General features: G+C 34.2%; 1 protein-coding gene across 3 annotated transcripts in view; it reads right to left on the reverse strand.

Moving 5' to 3' along the window:
- Positions 1-21,990, reverse strand: part of LOC134375391 (glutamate carboxypeptidase 2) — a 62,614-nt gene that overhangs the window by 31,728 nt on the left and 8,896 nt on the right. For 2 of the 3 annotated variants that reach the window (XM_063093785.1, XM_063093784.1), the window contains exons 4-8: positions 18,105-18,206; positions 10,130-10,255; positions 9,133-9,319; positions 6,625-6,718; positions 95-193 (exon numbers count right to left, since the gene is read on the reverse strand). In XM_063093785.1, coding sequence (XP_062949855.1) covers positions 95-193; positions 6,625-6,718; positions 9,133-9,319; positions 10,130-10,255; positions 18,105-18,206 — 608 coding nt within the window. The remainder of the gene's footprint in view (positions 1-94; positions 194-6,624; positions 6,719-9,132; positions 9,320-10,129; positions 10,256-18,104; positions 18,207-21,990) is intronic. The other variant, XM_063093786.1, reaches the window with a different exon arrangement.

The following is a 21,990-nucleotide window of genomic DNA, read 5'->3' on the forward strand; positions in this document are numbered from 1 at the left end:
ATTGCATTTTTTCTCTCATCCTTTATGTTCACTTTTTTTCCCCCTTGAAAAAAGCTTCCCCCTAAAAAGAGTTAAAATAAAATAGCCTCTTAACTGTGTAGAAAAGTTTCCAGTAAAGCCAGGCCCAACATTGTAGGGCACTTTGAGACTTCCTTTCCAGCTGCTGTCTGGTGGTGCTGAGCCGCCCATTTTTCTGTTGGACACAGAAGATATTATTGGATAAAGAAAAATCTTGATATAGCAAGTTAAAATGTCAATTAATTTGCTTTCTTGAGCTTCTGCTCATAATAGCTTCAGTAAGTCAGGAATAGTGAAAAGTGCTTTGCACATAATAAGCCATCTCACCCTTACTACAATTCTTATGAGGTGTTATTACTTCCACGTCACAGATGAGGAGCATGAGAGATTACATAACCCACCCAAAGTCATGCAACTGGCAAGCAGCATAGCTGAGATTCAGTGATTGATAAGAATTGGTCTCTATGTTACCAGTATCCAATAGTGAATCATGTTAAGAGTGCTCTCCAAAATATGCCCTGAAGGAAGAGCTCGATTTGGAATTTTCCATTATGTTATTTCTCCTACAGATAAATATATTCCCAAATATGTGTATGATCATCCTTTACAAAGTACTTTCGCACCCATCCATTTGCAGGACAGGGAGAGCAAAAAAAAAAAAAAAAAAAAAAAATGAATTTCACTTCAACCAGCAGTCCCTAAAAGCTTCACACTGTTTGGTTTTATTTTTAATGAAAAAGAATGATTCAGACGAACCAGCCAGTACATACCACACCACTAGCCTCTGGTTCTCTCTCAAAAGTGACCAAGAAAAATAATACAGTAATGATTATGCAACGTTGGGGTTCTTGTAGTTTCACTTCAACATATCTGCCTTTACTTTATTAAGAGCACGTTTTGGCTTATTCTTGATTTGAGCATGGGAATGAAATATACCTTCATTAAATAACAGCAGATAGATGAATGTGGTTCCAACAAATTTAAGACACTGACAGTTCTAAGTGAATATTTTCTGCTTTAACTATAACTAAATTTTGATGCAAATCAGCTGTCAGGCAGAAACAGACTTGGTATAAGATGATTAGGGTACCCTGAGAGAGAAGCTTGAAAAGTAGTGGAACTTGCTTCTGAGAAGATGCCGAACATGTGGTATATACCCTATTCCTCCTGCTAATTACAACTAAAATCCCTAAGGTGGGAAGTGTGTGTGTGTGTGTGTGTGTGTGTGTGTGTCAGAGAGAGAGAGACTCTGAAAGGTGGGGAAGAAAATAAACCAGCTAGGAACCTCTGGGCACAAGGAATGACGCAGTGGTGAGTTCCCTGGGTTGTCTTCTGGCTCGTATGTGCAGACTTGGTGCTGCTGAAGCTGGCAAACCAGAAATGCTAAGTGGCACATTTAAAACACTTTACTCAACAACACACAAATCCATATTCTCAAGTTCGCATGGAACATTTGTCAGGGCAGTCTATATATTAGGCTGCAAAACAAATCTGAATATATTTAAAAGGTTGAAATAATACAATCCCTTAATAAAAGGAGAAATCACAAGTGCAATTAAAAAATACTTTGAGATTAATGAAAATGAAGACACAATATACCAAAACTTATGGGATACAGCTAAAACAGTGCTCAGAGGGAAATATATAGTTGTAAACATCTATATTAAAAAAGCAGAAAGATCACAAATCAATAAACTAATTTGCTGCCTTAAGAAACTGGACAAAAGAGAAAATGAAACCCATAAGGCATAAGAGAGGAAATAATAAAGAATAAAAGAGAAATAATGAAATAGATAATAGAAAAAAAGAGAGAAAAATTGGTGAAACAATTTTAAAAAGATTAAAAAAAATTGACAAACCATTAGTTACACCATTAGTCATAAAAGGGAAAAAGACGTATTGCTAAAATCGAGAACACAGGAGGAGATATTACCAGTGATTGAACAGAAATAAAAAGGATTATAAAGGGGCCGAGCCCCTGGCACACTCGGGTGAGTGCGGCGCTGGGAGTGCGGCGACTCTCCCGCCGCGGTTTCGGATACTATATGGGAATGGCCGTTGCACTTTCAGTGCTGGTCACGAAAAAGACAAAAAAAAAAAAAAAAAAAAAAAAGTATTATAAAGGAATACAACAAACAATTGTATATCAACAAATGAGATAACCTAGATGAAATGAATAATTCCCTAGAAAGACATGAACTATCAAAACTTACTCAAGAACAGAAAATGTGAGCAGACTGTGATAATCAAAGAGCTTGAATAAGTAACAGAATCTTTTCGAAAAGATAAGCCCAGTATCAGATGGCTTTGCTGTTGAATTCTACCAAAAATTTATAAAATCAACACCAATTATTCACATAATTTTCCAAAAAAAATTATAAAACATTTCCAAACTTATTCTATGTGTTAAACATTACCCCGATACCAAAATCAGATAAAGAAATCTGAAGTAAACTATAGACTAATATCCCTTATGAACATTGATGCAAATATCATCAACAAAATATTAGCAAACTAAATTCAACAGTATATTGAAAGGATTATGTACCATGACCAAGAGGGATTTATCTCAGGAATGCAAGGCTGAAACAACATACAAAAATCAATCAATGTAATATTCTACATTAACAGGAGTAAGAAGAAAAAACACATGGTATTAATTAGTGCAATAAGTAAAGAAATAAACCACAAAATTTACTAAATTCCACCCTATTTTATGATAAAAAGCTGTCAGAAAACTAGTAATGTTGAAAGAAAATACAAAATGAGACTGATATTTTGTGATGACAGAACCTAAGGGAGTGCTTACAAAAGTTTGAGAAGAAACTATGTTACTTGTATATTGCTAGTAGGATGCAAAATGGTACAGCCACTCTGGAAACAGTCTGTTAGTTTCTTATAATATAAAAGTAAAAATTATGTTATATGACCCAGCAACTGCACTCCAGATAAACGAAGACTTATGCTGATACAGGAGTCTGTCCATAGTTATCCGCAGCAGCTTTATTCATAGTAATCACAAACTGGGAACAACCCAGTTGCCCTTCAACTGATGAACTGTTAAACTGTGGTGCCACCATATGACGGACTATTCAGCAATAAAAACAAACTATTTATACACACAGCAACTTTCACAAATATCCAGAGAATTATGCTGAGTAAAAAAACAAAAACAAAAAAAACTATCCCAGAAGGTTACATAGATTATTCCACTTATATAACATTCTTGAAATGACAAAATTATAAAAATGGCGAACAGATTAGAAGTTGCTATGAGATAAGTTCAGAGGATATAAATGGGGGAGGCAGTGCAGGAATTAAGTGAGTGTAGCTATAAAAAGAGCAACATGAGGGAAGTATATATTTTGTATATTGACTATATCAATATTAACTGATACCTTGGTTGTGATATTGTACTATATTTTGCAAGATGTTATCATTGGAGGAAACTCGGTAAATGGCATATAGGAACTTTCTGTATTATTTTTTACCGCTTCATGTGAATTTGCACTTATCTCCAAGTAACAAGTTTAATTCTTTAAAAAGGAGGTGGGAGCCAGATGATGAAGGGCATACAATGATGTGCTAGAACTTTGCTATCTATTATGTAACCTCTATTAAGCTGTGAGCTTCTGTGCTAAATTGTGAGGCTCTTGAGAACAAAGCCTACAGGTAATTCATCCTTTTACCTCTGTGTCTGAAATATAAAAGTTATTCCATGAACGCAAGTTGAGTGAATGGGCTGTGGGCAGCTGTTAAATGTTTCCTGAGTACAGACATAAGAATGACACAATGCCCTGACTGACAGAGGTGCCTAGTAAATGCTTGTATTCTTGAGTAGAGAATAGGCAATGTTTAACAAAGCTGTCTTTTGCAGCACAAATAAGTTTGGGTCCCATCTCTATCACAGACTCTCTGAACTTTAGTTTCCTTATCTTCTAAAAAGAGTGTCACAATACTAGCTCATATAGTTGTTTCATGGATTAATTGAGAAAATGTATGTAAAGCATTTAGCACAACAGTAAGTGCCGGAACATAATTAGCACTCTATGCACGGTAGATGCTATTACTACTGTTGTTGCTATCACTATCATACTAGTAGTTACTCTAGAAGGCAGAAAAAAACCATGTGATCACACTCCCTTTAGTACAGATATAAAAAATAGGAGAGAACACACATGGCATCCCCTTTTTTTCCAACCGAGTCAACATGCAGTTTTATTTTACTATAACTCATACTTCTTCAACTTTTTATTTATATTGTCAGCATTCGTAGGCCATTGTATGACTTTATATCTTTCCTCTTCATCTCACATATTTAATAAGAATCTTTCTGCTATGGATTGAATTGTGTCCCCCCAGATTCTATTTATTAGAAACTTAATCCCCACTGAGACAGTGTTAAGAGGGTGGGAAATCCTATTATAATAATTGAAAGGTGGGGCCTGTAAGAGGTTATTAGATTGTGAGGACTGCTCCATAGTGGCTGGATTGACCCATTCATGCAATAATGGTTGTGGTTCTGATGGCTTTAGAAGCAGAGCAAGTGAGGAGCTGGCTTACTTTGGCTCAGCTGTTTCACCACACGATACCTGGCATCGATATAGAGTCACCACCAGGAAAAGGCACTCACCAGATGTGTTCCCTGACTTTGGGTTTCCCATGCTCGGGAACTGTAAGAAATAAATTTTATTTCTTTATAAATTACCCAGTTTCAGGTATTTTGTTATAAGCTCCAGAAACAGACTAACACAGAAAATTTGTACCAGGAAGTGGAGTACTGTTTATAACAAATACTTGAAAATACAGAAGTGGCTTTAGGACCAGGTATTAGGCAGAAACTGGAATAATTTGGAAGAGTGTGCTAGGAACAATCTAGAGGCTGGTGAGAGTTTAGAAAAAAGACCAGGAAAAGTTTACAATATTTTAAAGATTGGTTAAACGCTGGTGACCAGAATGCTGATAGAAATTTGGACTATAAAGACCATTCTAAGGAGGTCTGAGACAGAAATGCGGAAGACCTTATCAGAAACTACATTAAAAGTCACCCTTGTTATAGAGTTGCAAGGAACTTAGTTGAATTCCATTCAAGCCCCAAAGCTTTATGGGATGCAGAACTTAAGTGTTATGAACCAGAGTATTTGGCGAAGGAAATTTCTAAGCAGCAAAGCATTCAGGAAGATTCACAGATACTTCTAACAGCCTACGCTGAGTTATGGTGGCAGAGGAATCAGGTAAAGATGAAATTTATAATTAAAAAGGAAGCAGAGGGTAAAAAATTGGAAAATTCTCTGCTTGACTGCATGAAGAGTGACAAAGTCTACTGGAGAGAGGAACCAAAGGTGTAGCTCAGCAAGTTTGCTAAAGAGATTAGTAGAGAAGAGAGGCATTAGCAAGAGAATGGATAAAAGACCTTGAAGCCGTTTTAGAGATCTTCGAGCTGCCTTTCCTATCACAGGCCCAGAGGACTAGGGAGACAGAATGGCTTTGAGAAACAGGCCTGAGGCACCCTCCTTGAGTTTGCTACCTAGGGCCACCTCGGGATGCTGCTCCCCACACCCTGGATGCTCCAGCTGCTCCAGCTGTGGCTAAACAGCCCTTAAATTGGGTGCAAACCAACAACATTCTGGATTTCAGCCTCCTCACCTGAAAAAAATGAGGGCTTTGCAATAGGTCAGAAAGTGCTTTTTCACAGACATTAGAATAAAATGATTAAGAATGCCTTAAACTCAAATAAGAAAAGAGACTCACTGGACAGATGCTTTGGTCTCCATCAGCTTTACTCTCACAGAAGTCCATATTCTTTCCTTCCAAAAGAATAATGGAGAAGGAGGAACGTGCTGATGGGATAAAGCAGGAAAGGAAAGGGGAAGGAGTTCTGATGATGCCAGGTTAAACAGTAACAAATGTGGGGAAGTTTCAACAATGAAAGCAGAGAAGAGGCATAGAGATGAAAATAAAATGGAAGTTCCCAGAGTATGTTATTCTGGGTCCTCTGAGAAGTAGACAGTAAGAGGATAGATAAGAGGTTTATTCGGGGAAAGGCCTGTGAGGGGAATAAGGGGGTTGCTAGGGAAGGCTGAGACAGCCTCAGACTGCAGTGTAGGTTTGATACTGGGTACAGGAGAAAGGAAAGAAAGAAAAAAGAGAAGGAGCATTGGATGCAGCATGTATCTGAGCAACTCCATCAGGAAGCCATCGAGTCAAAGTTTCTCACCAGAGGAGTCCTGTGCCTCCCAGGAACAGGCCTGTCCTGGTATCCCTACCACACTCACTCGCTGCCTGACAACACCCACGGGAAGCATGGCCTGAACACAAACAAGATGATGAATTTCAAAGCACAGTGGCTGGAGCAGTGGGTCAATTATGCTCCCTGCAGTGGGAGATCTGAAAGGCTCATTTTTATGGCTGTCATACACTGGATACCCACAGGTAAAGTAAATTCCAGAATAGAACCACTATTCCATAAAATAGTGATAAAGTTGCACACTCCACCCATCTCAGAAAATCTCAGTATCAAATAATGGAAATAAAAGCATAGCATTTGAAAACTACCCATAATGAGAATTACCCAAACGGCCATCCATTTGTTTCTTACAAACTTACTCTAGGAGTTTCTGTGCATCGTAGTATCCAATTGGATGAACAGGAATACTTGGAAGACCGACAGCCTCTGTAATTCCATGCCTATAAGCATATTCTGAAAAAAAAAATGTTTAATATATTTCCAATAAAATTCATTCCCTTTCATATGGTTCTTTGTAAAGCACATTAAAGACATTCTCATTTTGCATCTACTGGAATTGTTAAAATAAAAACAATTGACGATTCCAAATGTTAGCAAGAATGTGGAGCTACTGAAACTATCATATATTGCTTGTGAAAGCCTAAAATTGTATAATCACTTAGAATACCTTTTTTGGAAAGTAATGTTAAACAGAAATGTGGCACAGTAATTCTACTTCTAGGTATTTACTCAAAAAAGATAAAAACATAGGTCCACAAAAAGACATGTACAAAATTGTTTATAGCAGCCACATGTATACTAGCCAAATATTAATCATAGTCCAGACTTCTGACAATAGAACAATAAATAAACAGTCCATAATATGATAAAAAGAAACAAACTGTTAATACACATAATAATACAGAAAATCTCAAATCACTACACAGTGAAATAAACACGGTGCAAAAGAACATACACTGTCTGATTCCATTTACATGAAGTTCAAAACCAGGTTAACAACAATATATGTTGCTCGATATCAAAAAGCAGTTGCTTCTGGGGGCTGCAGTAAAAATTGAAATCAAAGGGGCACAAGAGTACTTTCTGGAATGATGGAAATGTCCTTATATCTTCTGAGTAACATAAACGTATAAAATTTTCAATTTATTGAAACGAACTCTTAAAATCTGTGCATTTTATTGCATGTAAACTCTAAATAAGAACACACATTCTATCATTTCTTCAGATTAAAAAAAAATTGCAGCAGCTTTTTCCTTTTTTCCCCCAATTTTTAAATTATCTAATAAGAAACGTAATTGCAAAAGGTTATTTTTTTATGGTTAAATGACATAGTCATATGTTGTGTGGGATTTGTTTTCAAATCCTCCAGAATAATAACAAAAAAGGAGGAAATGAATAAATGAAACAAGATTGACAAAATGCAGATAACTGTCTCTACTTTTGTATATGTTAGAACTATCCCATAATAAAAAGTAAAATTTAAAGAAAGAAAAAAACAAATAGTGCACCAAAGAAAATTTGATGTTAGCCCCAAAGGGATAAACGTAATTTTTTCCCCCTAAAATACCATCATTTAAATTTGAAGATCAACAGAAATATTCCAATTAATCTCATTTTATTTTCACAATTTTAGCTTTGTATAACTATAGAATTATGGTAGAAGTCACATTTTTTAAGACTTGGGAATAAAAAAGTAGATAAGTAAAACTCAGGTAGATTCACGTGCTTTTATTATAAGGTAATAAATTATTGTCAAATGAAAGAAAACAATCTATGACAATGTACTATGAACTAAGATTTACATAGACAACAAATACATAAGCTTTAGATGACTCTATAATTTGATAGAAAAATCAGATGAGAAATAAATATGTAAATGCCACAGATACTTTGGGAAACTATTTTATCCAAGTTATACCATTTAGGTACTTTTAAACTACACAAACTGAACCCAGATATTTGTACATGTCATCAGATAGCTGAGTACATGCAAAATAAATTAGCTCCCTTTGTTAATGTTTTACAAGGGAGCATTTCAGGATAAGACAACTATGTAAATGCGGGAGCCAGACTGCCTAAATTTCAATCCCAACTCCTCCTCGCTTAGTGGTGTGCTGATCTTGGGTGGATTGCAGATTCTAGTGTCACTTTCCCCCCTGTCAATTAGGGATAATAATAGCACTTAGTTTATATGGCTGTTAATGCATGTAAAGTGCTATCATTTAGGAAACACAACTTGATAATTATCACTGTTATCTTTACAGAGCAACAAAACAATATGCATTTTCTGAGCTCTATATTCTAAATATGCTATTTAACAAATTTATAGAATTCTGTTCTCCTATCCCTTATTCATAACTGAGAAATCCAAAAACCTGTGAAAACCATAAATTTGTGGGGAATTTACTTGACAACAAAACTTAATCTGACCTGAACTCCTTTGACAGCAAAATCTCACTTGAGCATACTTGAGTGCATTTATATTCCTTTTTACCCTCACTTTGTATGTTCATATACACTAAGTATGTTCATATATACTAAATATACATCACACAGTACCTTCATATATCGCCACAAAAATATTTATATGCTTGTTTTCTGCATTCTGTCCCAGCCCTCATGTGAGTGTTACATGATATATGTTATACGCAGCTTATTACTTTTTAAATATCTGAGAAAGTCTGAATTCTAAAATTCATCAGGCCCAAGCATTCCAAATAAGGAATAGGGGACTTGAACCAATAATTTTCAGAGCTTGAGATTCTTTAATTCTCAGATGCAAAGAGAATAAGGAAAAGACATACAGCACGTTTCAAAAACAATACTAAAACATAAGTTTCCTGTGATATTTGAGGCTCATCACTCACCATTTGCTGGATAACCTGGTGTGAGAGGGTCCCCTGCACCATTCAGATTTAGGATATTTCCACGCTGGACTCCACCTCCAGGAAGATTCCAGCCATCTGGATAGGGCTCCACCCCAGGAGCAAAGTAGTCAGCAGGGTCTGAGTACAGAATGATTCCTGTGGCCCCTGCCAACTGAGCATTTTTAACCTGGAAAACAGTGTCTTTCATTCTTACTTTATGTTGGTTGTTCCAGAATTGGCAACATCAGTTTTCAAAATTACACTTCAGTGAGTACTTGAACTTAATCTTCAACCCTTTACTGTTAGGCTTACAGTGAAGGACATCTCGCTGAGAACTGGCTTTTCTTCTTCCTACTATAAGCTTTTCAAAAACTGAGTCAGCCCTCAGAGCAGCAGATTTGAGAAATTTCCATATTAGTGGTAGCAAGTATTCGCTGTTTCCTTCAACTAGTCTAGAAGCACCAGCAAGTAGACTCCACAGGCCAGATTCCTATTTGTTCTATGGTTGAAAGGGAACATTTTGAAGTTCAATTTCCCACAAAAGGTAAAAATATGTATATTAACAAATCAAGTGATAGTAATTTTTAAACCTGCTATGTGTAAATTTGTTTCTCTCATTATCTATAATAACTATTTCATATTAACATTTGATTTAGAAAATATTTTTGGAGATAATATTGAAAACAAAGGCAAAGAAAGTTAGCAACAAACCCAGTTCATGCTTCTTTGGAGGCCACAGGCATAATTTGGAAGTACAGAAAAATCATCTCTGTTCATCCTGACCTTTTACACTGGCCAAATGCCAATGACCCAGTTTAAAACCATTGCCTATAGGCTAGTTAATGTGTTCTTCCTATAAGTTGTCATGTTACTGAATACAAGAGGATCACAGTCCTCAAAACTTTTAAGGAGATGCTTCTACACACGTAAGATACATTGTAACTCCCTGTACTGCGGGGGGGGGGGGGGGCGGTGGAAAGAAAAAGATGACTTTTACCTTATTTCCTCTGAAAATTTTTCCATATCTGGCAATCACAATTTTCCCAGAGCAATTGATTTTCATGTCCCGCTCCATTTTTAAAAAGTCTTCAGTCCGTGCATAGTTAACATACACTAGGTCACCCTGTTGAAATAGGAATAATTTAGTATAATTTATAGTACAAGGAGGTTGCTCTGTGTGAGGACTATTTGACATCTCTGAAAGAGGGAAGAGGCAAGAGCATGTAAGAGGGACAGAAAAGCATGAGCCTCAAGTAAGTTTCAAGGGATAAGTGAATTTAAACTGAGAAAGCAATTACGTGGGTTTCAGACATATGAACTGAATAATGAGTTTTGTTTGTATTTGTCTTTTATTTAGTGGCTATGAAGCTTTAAAAGCACTCTCCCAGAAAAATGCACATAAATATACACATTGCCGCATACAATTTGAAAGGGGTCCAGGAACCCTAAGTTAAGAAGCTCTTGATGAGAGTTTTATTCTCTTCAGAGTACATTCACAAATAGTAGCTTAATGGGTCTTCATAGCCACCACATAAGGAAAAATGAACAGGTAATAAGACTTCTGTGCAGGTCTGGTTTTAATCACTAGTATGATTATGTTCAAGTCTTATAATATCTCTGTCAATACTCTCACTTGTAAAATGACTTCTTAGATTAAATCAGTGATCTTCCAACATTCTTTGCTTACTTAGTCTCTAAATTAAGTTTGCAAAGCAATGTACCCCCACATATATTTCAAGTTGACATCCAAAGTTTTTATCATACCTTTAAGTAGCTACAGAGAATGAAATTTCTGGCATACTATAAATATTAACATTTTCAGAAGCAATTTTACACAACTTTTTATATGTATCCAAAGGAATTTAAATACTATATTTATGATTCGGTATCATCTATTTAAAAAATACATGAACACACTCCTCTACAATCAGAATTTTATCATTTATTTTTCTCTTTGAACTTGTATTTTGTCCCCTTTCTCCCACAGCATTTTACTCTAAAGTAAAAAATATTTTTGCAGGATACTGGGATGCACCACCCACATTCCCACTCAGTGAAGGACTTCTTGCCCCAGCTGCGGGGAAGGCTTTCTGCAGACAGCCTTCAGCGATCAGCCCCTCAGTTACTGTCTCAGCTGCAGACAGCCCCTTGCTCAATGTCATACACCTTCTTAGGGTGCCACACATTCAATGACTGATGTGAGAGTATAAAGACCTGCACATCTCATTCCAATGAAGGACAAAACTGAAGAACTATTCCAGAGCTCCCCATAGGGTCAGCCAAAGCTCTAGAGCTAGCTAACCCAGCTTCCTTCCCCTCCCTGTCACAGAGGTTGATCCCAAGAAAACATTCCTTAATTATCATCTAGCACACTAAATTCCATCTCTGTTTGCATTTTCTAGAAGCTGGGTATGCTTGAAACTCTTTTACTAATCCTTGCCTAATTTCCTTGAGTAAGTATATGGATGTAAATCAGAAATTGTCTTATTTATTGAAACATGATTGTACATACCTGTGGGGTACAGCAATGAATAATACCTGTGTGCAATGTGATCTCAAATCAGGATAATTAGTATATTCAACATCATACAATGTAATCATTTTTTGTGGCCTTTTACCAATTCGTCCCTTACCCCCCTCCAACTCCCCCTTTCCCACTTCTGGTAACCTCAGTTCTCTTCTCTTCTTTTGAAAGTTCAACATATTATTACGATTGCTGAATCTTACTTTTTAAAATTATTTCTTTATTTTGTTCTGTTTTGTTTTAGCCCCCAATTGTAAGTGAGGACATGTGATATTTCTCTTTCCATGCCTGGCTTATTTCACTTAACATAATTTTCTCGAAGTTCATCCATGTTGCTGCAAATGGCAGTATTTCATTCTTTTTTTTTACAGCAGAGAAGTATTCTATTGTATAAATATACCACATTTTCCTTATCCAGTCATCGAATAATGGACATTTAGGTTGGTTCCAACTCTTGGCTATTACAAATAGAGCTGCAATCAACAAGAGAGTGTAGGTATCCTTTTGGCATTATGATTTCCATTCCTTTGGGTATACCCAGAGTAGAATTGCTGGATCATGTGGCAGTTCTATCTGTAGTTGCTTGAGGAACCTCCATACCATTTTCCAAAATGGCTGCACAAATTCATAATCCCACAGAAAGGGTAGGACGGTTCCTCTTTCTCTGCATCCTCACCAGCACTTGTTATTCTGTCTTTTTGATAACAGCCTGTCCAACAGGGGTGAGATGTTATCTCAAAGTGATTTTTATTTGCATTTCCCTGACACTTAGCAATATTGAGCATTTTCTCATGTGTCTGTTAGATGTTCATATAACAGATGGTGTGTGTTAAGAGAATTCCTCAGGAGTAAGTTATCATTATAATTACGAGTAGTACCAAATTAAGTCTAACAACATCATTGCAAATTTTTATAAATAATGCATAAGCAAAAAATTTAACCAGAAATATATCTTTTAATACAGTGAATAGGAAAATAAAGCATTATCTTATGCATCTGTGAGTGAGTGAATTATTGCTACAATGAGACAATGATCAGCAACAATTGTATTCACATTCTTTGTTTTACACATTAGTTCTGAGTAACCTTGGATAGGAATTATTTAAACTTCAAGTTACAACTCAAAAATCACACATTGATCTATCCTCCAAGTGATTTTCAATGATGTCAGCTGGACACTTACTTGGGCTCACCTCTAACTTTAAGTGATTTGCCAAAGGATTTGTTGGCCAACTATTAGAATTGTTGATGATGTTAATATTGAAAGCAATATTTCTAATTGTCTCTTTTTTGGAGCCCCAGAGAATTTTGCTACTCAGAGGAATACTTTATATTGTGTTTTAGGATGGGTGGGAGATGTCTTTCATTTGTAAAGTAAGAGAAAAATGATTGTAAATAAAAAGGAGGGGACAGAGTACCAGCTGGACCTCATCACAGGCTAGTTCTTAAATCCATGAAAGAGTACACTGGGTAATTGATGATCTGGAAACTGATTTTCTTAAAGTGATACCATGCCTGCCCTTGAAAGGTCTGTATGCACCCCAGTCTGAAACTCCTGTCCTAGATGATTTCCAATATTCTGTAATTTTATTTTGGTTGTTTTCTTTTTTTTTGACTACATTTCTCATTGCATGTACACAACAAATTCACATCAGATACTAAAATAGAGTTGTTTACAAGTTGATTCTATGACTCATTTAGCAAATTGGTTGAAGATCTGCCATTAGTGCCAGGCAGTGTTTTTGGCCATACAAAAAATTCCTGCCTTGTAAGTTGCTATACAACTTACACTGATATGGATGGGAGAAAGATAAGATAATAAACATTACATTTAATAACTAAGCAAATTATGTAGTATATTAAAAGTTGATAAGTGCCATAAAAATATCAAAAAAGGTTTAAACAGAGTAGGCAAACTGTGAACTAGTGCTTGAATAGGTGAAATTTTTAAAAAAATAGAATGAGGAAAGTCTAATTGAGAGGGGTGCATCTGAATCTTCGCTTTAGTAAAAGGATTTCTTTTAGAACTTGTATTTCTTCATAGGACCAGTACATTATTAATACATTATTAATGATATCACTATGTCTGATTTATAATTGTTACCTTTCTCTGGAGAACATTCATTCTATTTTAACTGTAGCTACAGTCATTAAGCAATTTGATTTCAGAAAAAAAAAATTTAGTGTAAGTGTCCTATTTGAAATTTATCCTTAAAAAATGTCACCAACTTAGGGGAGACTATTATTTTTTAATGACTCTAAATGGTTTCTTTCTTTTGGTAAATCAGCATTCCTCACAAAACAAATTATAATGGAGAAGGGACTGGAGAAGACATTAGTTTAAAAATCATAGTAGACTTTGAAAATGAAAACCAGTGCGATAGATATGCCCTCTCAGCACTTCTCAAATCCAGGCTGTCACCGAGTTAGAAAAAAGCTTTGTTCTCAGATAATTCCTTTCTTGTATAATTTACACTGTACCATTGTTCTATGACTGTGAATAATACAATGTTGTACTAACGGCCTGGAATTTTCCATTTCCTGCAAGCTTCACTCTTCCTACCCTTGTTAATAGAGATAGAATTGGGAGGCAAGACCAGTGGTCCTCAACACGTGGTCCTTGAACCCTCAGTAACAACATCACCTAGGACGTTTTTAGAAACATAAACTCCCGCCCAGATGAACTGAAACTCAGAGGTGGGAACCAGAATCTACGTTTTACAAACCCTCTGATACTGTGATACATACTAAAGTTTGAGAACCACTAGATTAGATTATATCATACACACATTGTAAAATTGCTGATTTCAAATAGACTAAACTAGAGTCCAGCATTTCACATTCCAGAGGATTCAGATGTAGATTCAATGATTACTGGTAGTGAAATATCTTAACCACACATACAGACATACATATGTTTAGAGAATTAACACTTCACTGGCTGGTTACAGGTGATCCGGCGAAGCCCGCCAGCCAGCAGACGCATCTAATATTTGAGCATGAACAGCAAACCCACACACTGTCACATGCTCCTTCCGGCCTGCCACTGATCTGACAGAGTTTAAGTCTACTGGAAAGAAATAAGAGACAATCATCTCTATGACTCTTTCTTATGAACAGAATAATTGTGTCAAAGTCCAAAAATTATTTGGGGGATTTTAATTGGTTACGCAATAAACCTGTAAATTAATAGGAGTGTAATTTTCTTCTCATAACATTCAACGTTCTATCCTCCTTTCCGGAAACATAAAGTTTTTTTAATACATAATCTTTTTCCTGCTCAATACCTTTCACAGTATTCTTTGACTAGTGCATACTAGTCAAAGTGCATTTTATATTTTATAGCTATTTTAAATTAAATTACTTTATTATATTTTCTGCTATCATATATCATTTGTCTAAACATGCTTAGCTCAAATCTGGTAATATTAATACCATTTTTGCATATTCTGCTTATACAGACATATCACGGTAAATAATGAAGGAGAGAATTAATAAAGAAGACACATAGTATAGAAACATAAGAACAATCTGACAATATCAAAATTAAAGATTTCTGTTCAATAAAGGGCAACATAGGTAAAGTGAACAAAGGATTAAAAATTAGGAAAATATGTTTGCAATATCTAAAACCAATATGAGATGAATAATTAAAATATTTAAGAAACTTCTACAAATTAATTAAACAAAGGTTAGAATTCAACAGGAAAAATGAAAGGTTATAATTAATCATTTCATAAAGTTATAAACCAGAATAGCTAATAAATAAGTATGTATAGAGATGAATAACCTTATTTATAATCAGAGAAATGTGAATTAAAAGAACAAGAAAACGGTCCGATGGGTAAAAATAATTTCAAATGTTGGTAAAAATATGAGGAAAGAGGCACATCATACACTGTCAGAATATAAACTGCTACAGGCGGGATCCTGTGAAATTAAATATTCGCTATAACCCAGCGATCCCCTGCTTGGCTTACTGTTCACACAGGAATTCTCACAAGCCCGTAGGGAGACTCTGATACTGTTTGTGGTAATGGGGATTTAGAGGCAAACTATGTGTTTCCACTAAGAAAATGGGTAAATTACTTGTGGTATGCATGTAAGATGAAATAATATGCCACAGAGAAAACAAATGAACTACCCAAACATAAAGCAACATGGACAGATTTTGAAAAGACTGTTGACTGAATATAGTAAGAAATGAAGGGGGACCTAAAGTATAACCCTATTTATGTAAATTTAAAATACATCAAGTGCAAAACTAAGCCATGCGTTTTCAAGAACACGTACGTATATAAGGACATAAATACAATAGAGTAGGTGGGGAATGAGGAAGAGAGATAGAATTGAGAATAAGAATAAGAGATGAAAAAATAAAATAAATGACCTCATGTGGACCCATAATGCTAGTATGCCTTAACTGAAAAATAAGCCTAAATGAGTTCAATACACCTACGATCTAAAATATACTGATGCTTCATTTTCAACTTTTTTTCCCTTATTTCTATTTCATGTCAATTATGAAATGAGTACTATGATTGCAAGCATTTTTGGTATGTGCCAATTTTTAATGAGAATTTTTCTAGTATACCATTAAATATGTTTACTGTTCATTTGAAATAAGTTTCATACAATCAATAAAAATATTCTTCAATTCTAAGTTTGTGAGACTTGCAAAAATTAAAAAAGTTAATAAATCAAATACATTTGAAAATCATAAAAATAATACATATTTTTTACCTTACCTAATAAAAATATGGCATAACCTGATATCAAATCATCATTATGTTTTTACAAAAAATTCTAACTGATTGGTGAAGATAGATTTTAAAACATCAATTCAATTCTAAATACAAACATTTTACTTAGGATTTTTTCAATAATAGTTAAGCTCTTTCTTCTCTATTAAGTTATAGTCCAATATATTCAACTATCAGCTAGCTAGCAAGTTATTGTGAATACATCCTAGGCAACTCAAACTCAACACATCCAAAATTGAATTTACTTAATGTTAAGTCTTATATTAGAAGAAAGATCTTTTTAAAAGATACTAATAAATTATATTTAACCTCTTCAGATTTAACTTTCTCACTGCTATGGCATGAATGTCTCCTCCAAAATTTAAGTGTTGAAACTTAATGGCAAATGTGATAGGATTAAGAGGTGCAGCTTTTAAAAAATCATTAGGCCATGAGGGCTCCTCCATGAATGGGATTAAGGCCTTTAAGAAAGAGGCTTCACTTTTAGTATTTGATCTGCATGCCTTTCTAACTTCTTCTGTGTCTTTCCCCTCCTGAAGATACAGCACAAGATGCCAACTTGGAAGCAGAGAGCAGCTGTGACCTGACACTGGAAACTGCCAGTGCCTTATTCTTGGACATCCCAGCCTGTAGAACTGTGAGAAAATAGATTTCTGTTCTTCATAAATTACCCAGTCTGTGGCATTTTGTTATAGAAGCACAAGTAGACTAAGGCACTCACCAAAAGCAAAGCATTGTGTGTGAATCTGAGGATTGATTATAAAATTTCAGATGATACTCATGCACAGTATATTAAGTAAACCAAAATTTTCTAGAATGGACATTCATGCTCTTCACTTTGAAATGAAAATACCTTTATTCAAGCCCTTTCAAAATTAATCAATGTTACGCAAGTATAATAAAATACATAGGATATTCATACAATGGCAATTACTCAGCAATAAAACGAAACAAACTACTGATACATTTTAAAATATACGAATCTCACAGACTCTACGCCTAGTGAAAGAACCTAGACCCAAAAACTTACATGCCATACAATCCTGTTTATAGTCACATGCCTCATGATTATGTTTACATCAACAGCAGGCCTCATATAAGACGGTGATCAGAGCGATAGGCTGTACCATGTAGCCAGAGCGTGTGGTAGGATATTCTATCTAGGTTTACGGAAGCACACTCTATGATGATTCCACAACAACAAAATCAGCTCAGGACACATTTCTCAGAACGTATCTCTGTCGTTAAGCAATGCATGACTTATGAACATTTAGAATAGGCAAAATTAACCTGTAGTGGCAAAAAAATTTTAAAAAGCTGAAGAATGACTGCCTCTGGGGAGTTGATTAAGAAGAGGCATAAGTAAACTTTCTGAGGTGATGGTAATATTCTATACATTGATGAGGTTTGGATTACACAATAGTATGCATGTGTCAAAAGTCAATAAATGTACATTTGAGATTTGTGTGTCTCATTGTAGTAAATCTTATCTTGAATAAACCACAAACAAAAAAAAGTCAATATTCCTTTTTCTTACTAAGAAATTCTAGTTTCTTAAATGCGACAAGAGAATGAATTTAGATTACATCAAAAATCCCCTTATTACTCTTTAATTATTGCCTGCATGTATAAGGGGAATGAGGGCTTTCGTTTGTCATTTTTATTTTATTGTGTTGCATTTTTACCTCTGGCAATCCTTGTGGAGAGAAAGCACTGAAAGGTGGTACAACATCTGAGACATTTTCATACCCTGGAGGTGGTGGTTCAAATAATGATGTGTTGAAAATCTAGATAAAGAAAATACAATAATCAAAATAAATCAGTTAATGTTTGATTACTACAATCAAACAAGGAAAAAAATGTGCATTATCTCTTCGGTCAGTAGAGGGTTAATCAATCCTTTGGTATTTTGATAATACATATCAAATATCCAGCACTGTGCTAGAAGCTGTGAGGAATTCATGAGACGAATAAATGACAGACCCTGTCTTCAAAATGGTAAATCTACTTAGGGAGACAAAGCTAAAATCAAAACAAAACATATACAATAAGAATGCAGAAGTAACCTAAATACTGCACACAGGGAATTTCAAATAATGCAAATGGAAAAAAAAAAAAGATTAAAAAACAGTATGTTTGACTAAATAAAATCAGCATGTACCATTTTACAAGGAGTGATTTAAACATGGGCAAGTTTGAAACTAAAAAAATTGAAAAAGAAATACCAAGCAAATGCTAACTTAAAAAAGAAATTATTTTATAACATGAATTTTAGCACAAACTCAAAGAATCTTATTAAGAGACAGAGAAGGCCAAGAATTCTAAATTTGTTTACATCGGATAATAGAGACTCAAACTATAGGAAGCAGTAATTGACAGAATTACAAAGAAAAATTTTTTAAAATACACCATTATAATGAGATAATTTAACATTTCTTTTTCTGTAATTAATAAAGAAAGCAGTCAAAATGAGAGCATATGAAGGATAAAGGAGATTTCAGCCAAATAAAACTCAAATGAATGAAAATAAAACATTAAACCAAACAACTGACAAATACATATTTTTCCAATGAATTACAGAACATTTATAAAAATTGACCACATATTAGGCCCTTAAGAAAGCCTCAACAACAGTCAAAGAATTAGTGTCTGCAAACCACATTATCTGATCACAATACATTTAATTTAGAAATCAGATAAGATAAGGAAAATCATACTTAAATTCAGAATTTTAAAATACTACTAAAAAGTTCCAGGATCAAAGAAGAAAATATTTGAATTAGAAAATATTTAGATATTATGATAACTAAAATACTTCTCCCCCAAACTTGTGAGATCTAGCTGAAGTGGTTCTTAGAGAAAAACTTAGGGCTGTAAATATTTATATTAGAAAAAGTTGAACATCAATAAGCTAAGCATTCAACTGAGGATGTTATAAACAAGAGCAAAGTAAACACAAAAAAAGGTAAAAGAGGAAATTCTAAATTAAGAACAGAATTAATATAACATAAATCACAGATATATAAGAAAAAATTGTCAAACAGAAGTTTATTCTTTAAATACACCAGTAAAATTGGCATATCTCTTTTGAGATCAATAAAAAATATAGTAAAAGCACAAATAAATAATATTAGTTATAGAAAAAGCAGATCTACAGATATGCACAGACTAAAAAAGATAAGAAAATACTAAGAATAACTATGACCATAAATTTGAAAATATAAATAAAATGGAAAAAGGCACGTTAAAAAACTTGTAAAAACTAACACAAGAATATACAACCTATCAGAGAATATTAAAAACTCAACTTATTTTATAAAAGATATACTCCAGAAACTACGACCCAACAAGTAAATTATAAAAATACAGACTAATCATGTGATGAATATAAATTGAATATATATGGATAGGTAACTTTAAAACCCTAATACTGACTAATATCACAAATTTCAAAAATGTAAGGATAGTTTAACATTAGAATATCACTTAATGTCATCATCAGATTAAGAAAGAAAAATCACATGCTCATCTCAGAAGAAAATGTGTTGTTAATTCAACATAAATCCATAGAAAAAGGTTGTAGTAAACTTGGAAAGGAAGTAAATTAAGTTAGCCTGATAAAGATTACAGCAAATATTAAAATTAATGGTGAAACAGTAAATGCATTCCCTTCAAGACCAGAGGTCAAGCCTACTCGCTATCACTACTTCTTCTGACATTATACTATAGGTCCTGGCCAGTGCAATGATACAAAGATGATGGGAATGGGAGTAAATCTGGGCTGACCTTAAGTACAGCACCAGTTATCTCCCTTTTCTGTGGCTGATAGAACCTAAAATAAAACCAAATCAACTACTACTCCCCGAAATCCTCACATCTTCCAAATTTCCTATACTTATTCTGTGATCCACATACGGGACCAACTCATCTGAATCACTGAGAATAATGTTAAGAGAAACTGAGAAACTATGCTAAGGTGCAGTAAAAATCTATCTAGAAACAAAGTCATTATATCAGCAAGTCTTTCAAGCAAGGGAGTATTCAAGCTTGTCTCTCTTGATTTGCCTTTATACTAATCTTCAATTTTACAGCACCGCTGTGCAACAGTAAATTTTACAGCAAGTTTATGAGTTATTCTAATAACCAGGAAAAGTTTTTTTAAGGTCAACGAAATAACTTTTTTCATTGACTTTATCAAAGGTAGAATATATAGCAGTCTTAGAGCATTATTCACTTTCCAAAATTCACTAGTAGCCTCAAATAATGTATCCTGAGTATATCCAAAGCAACTTTGGTTTACAAATTTCAATTTACTTATTTTGACATAAAAAAGCAATATATAGTTCAATGTATGTGGTATATAATCTCTGCATGAACAAAGGTGAAACAATGTGTCTATATACATTAAAAATATCTCTGATAGGATCCACAAAATACTAATAACATTTGTTGTCTATGGGGAGGGGAACTTTTCTGTATCATGCAGGATGGTAAAAAGAATCAGTTTACCACAAAGCTCAGCTATGAATAGTCAGTCATAACATTTAAACAACACTGGGAGATGGGAGATAGCAAGAGAGCACTGGTGGTTGGACAGAGGGATGGATATAGAGAGAGCTGAATTGTCATAATGTCAATATATAACACCTGAATCAGAAACAAAAGCAACATAGGCTTGTTACTTATAGAAATATAGGTAAATATCAAAAGAATCAACTGATAGTTCAATAGTGATTGCCTCTGGAAAGGAGAAAATAAGAGAGACAGCAAGGCACTCTAAAGAACTATGGGATTATGTGTATGTGTAACTAGGATATAAATTAAAATGAACTAATAATATAACTTAAAAAATTAAGAATCTTAATTCAGGAAAATATCCAACATGAAGCTTCTACATGATCCATTTTGTACTATGTGACAGGCTTTCACAAGTTTAAAAACACTTGTAACAGCCAAAATAAATAATGAAATAAAATAATAGAAGCAATAGTACAGTCAAAATTGAGAGGTGAGGAAGAAAAAAATAAAAGGAAGAAAAAATAAAAGGACGAAAAACAAGTCTTCTATTTTTCTCATTGTAAATAGACAATCCCCCAAATCTGATAGATCAAGACAGAAGTTTGAGTACTTGTACATTTTTAACATTGTCAATATTTTATGTCATACTTTTAAAGACCCCTTAGTACTTAACTTAATTGTATAAATATGCCACCACTTATTTTATGTTATGAACCTATGTGATATGTACTGCTATTCCCCATACCTTTTTAAAAATACTTTTAAATTTTGAAATAGTTTAATAATATTTTTAAAGTTAAACTGTTAACTACTATGATTTAAAATAGCAGTTATTATATAGTAAGCTCCAAATCATTTTTAAAATTTTGGCATGCTATTATATCACTGCCTGCAAGACATAACAGCATATTAATCCGTAAGCATATGATTCATCTACATATGGATATCTAGCCCGTACCTCTCGCCCTATACCATAATTAACTTAAAATGGATTAAAGACTTAAATCTGAGACCTGAAACTACAAAATTCCTAGAAGAAAACATAGGAAAAGC

The sequence above is a fragment of the Cynocephalus volans genome, chromosome 4 (assembly GCF_027409185.1).
Source record: "Cynocephalus volans isolate mCynVol1 chromosome 4, mCynVol1.pri, whole genome shotgun sequence".
In the NCBI taxonomy this organism is placed as follows: Eukaryota; Metazoa; Chordata; class Mammalia; order Dermoptera; family Cynocephalidae; genus Cynocephalus; species Cynocephalus volans.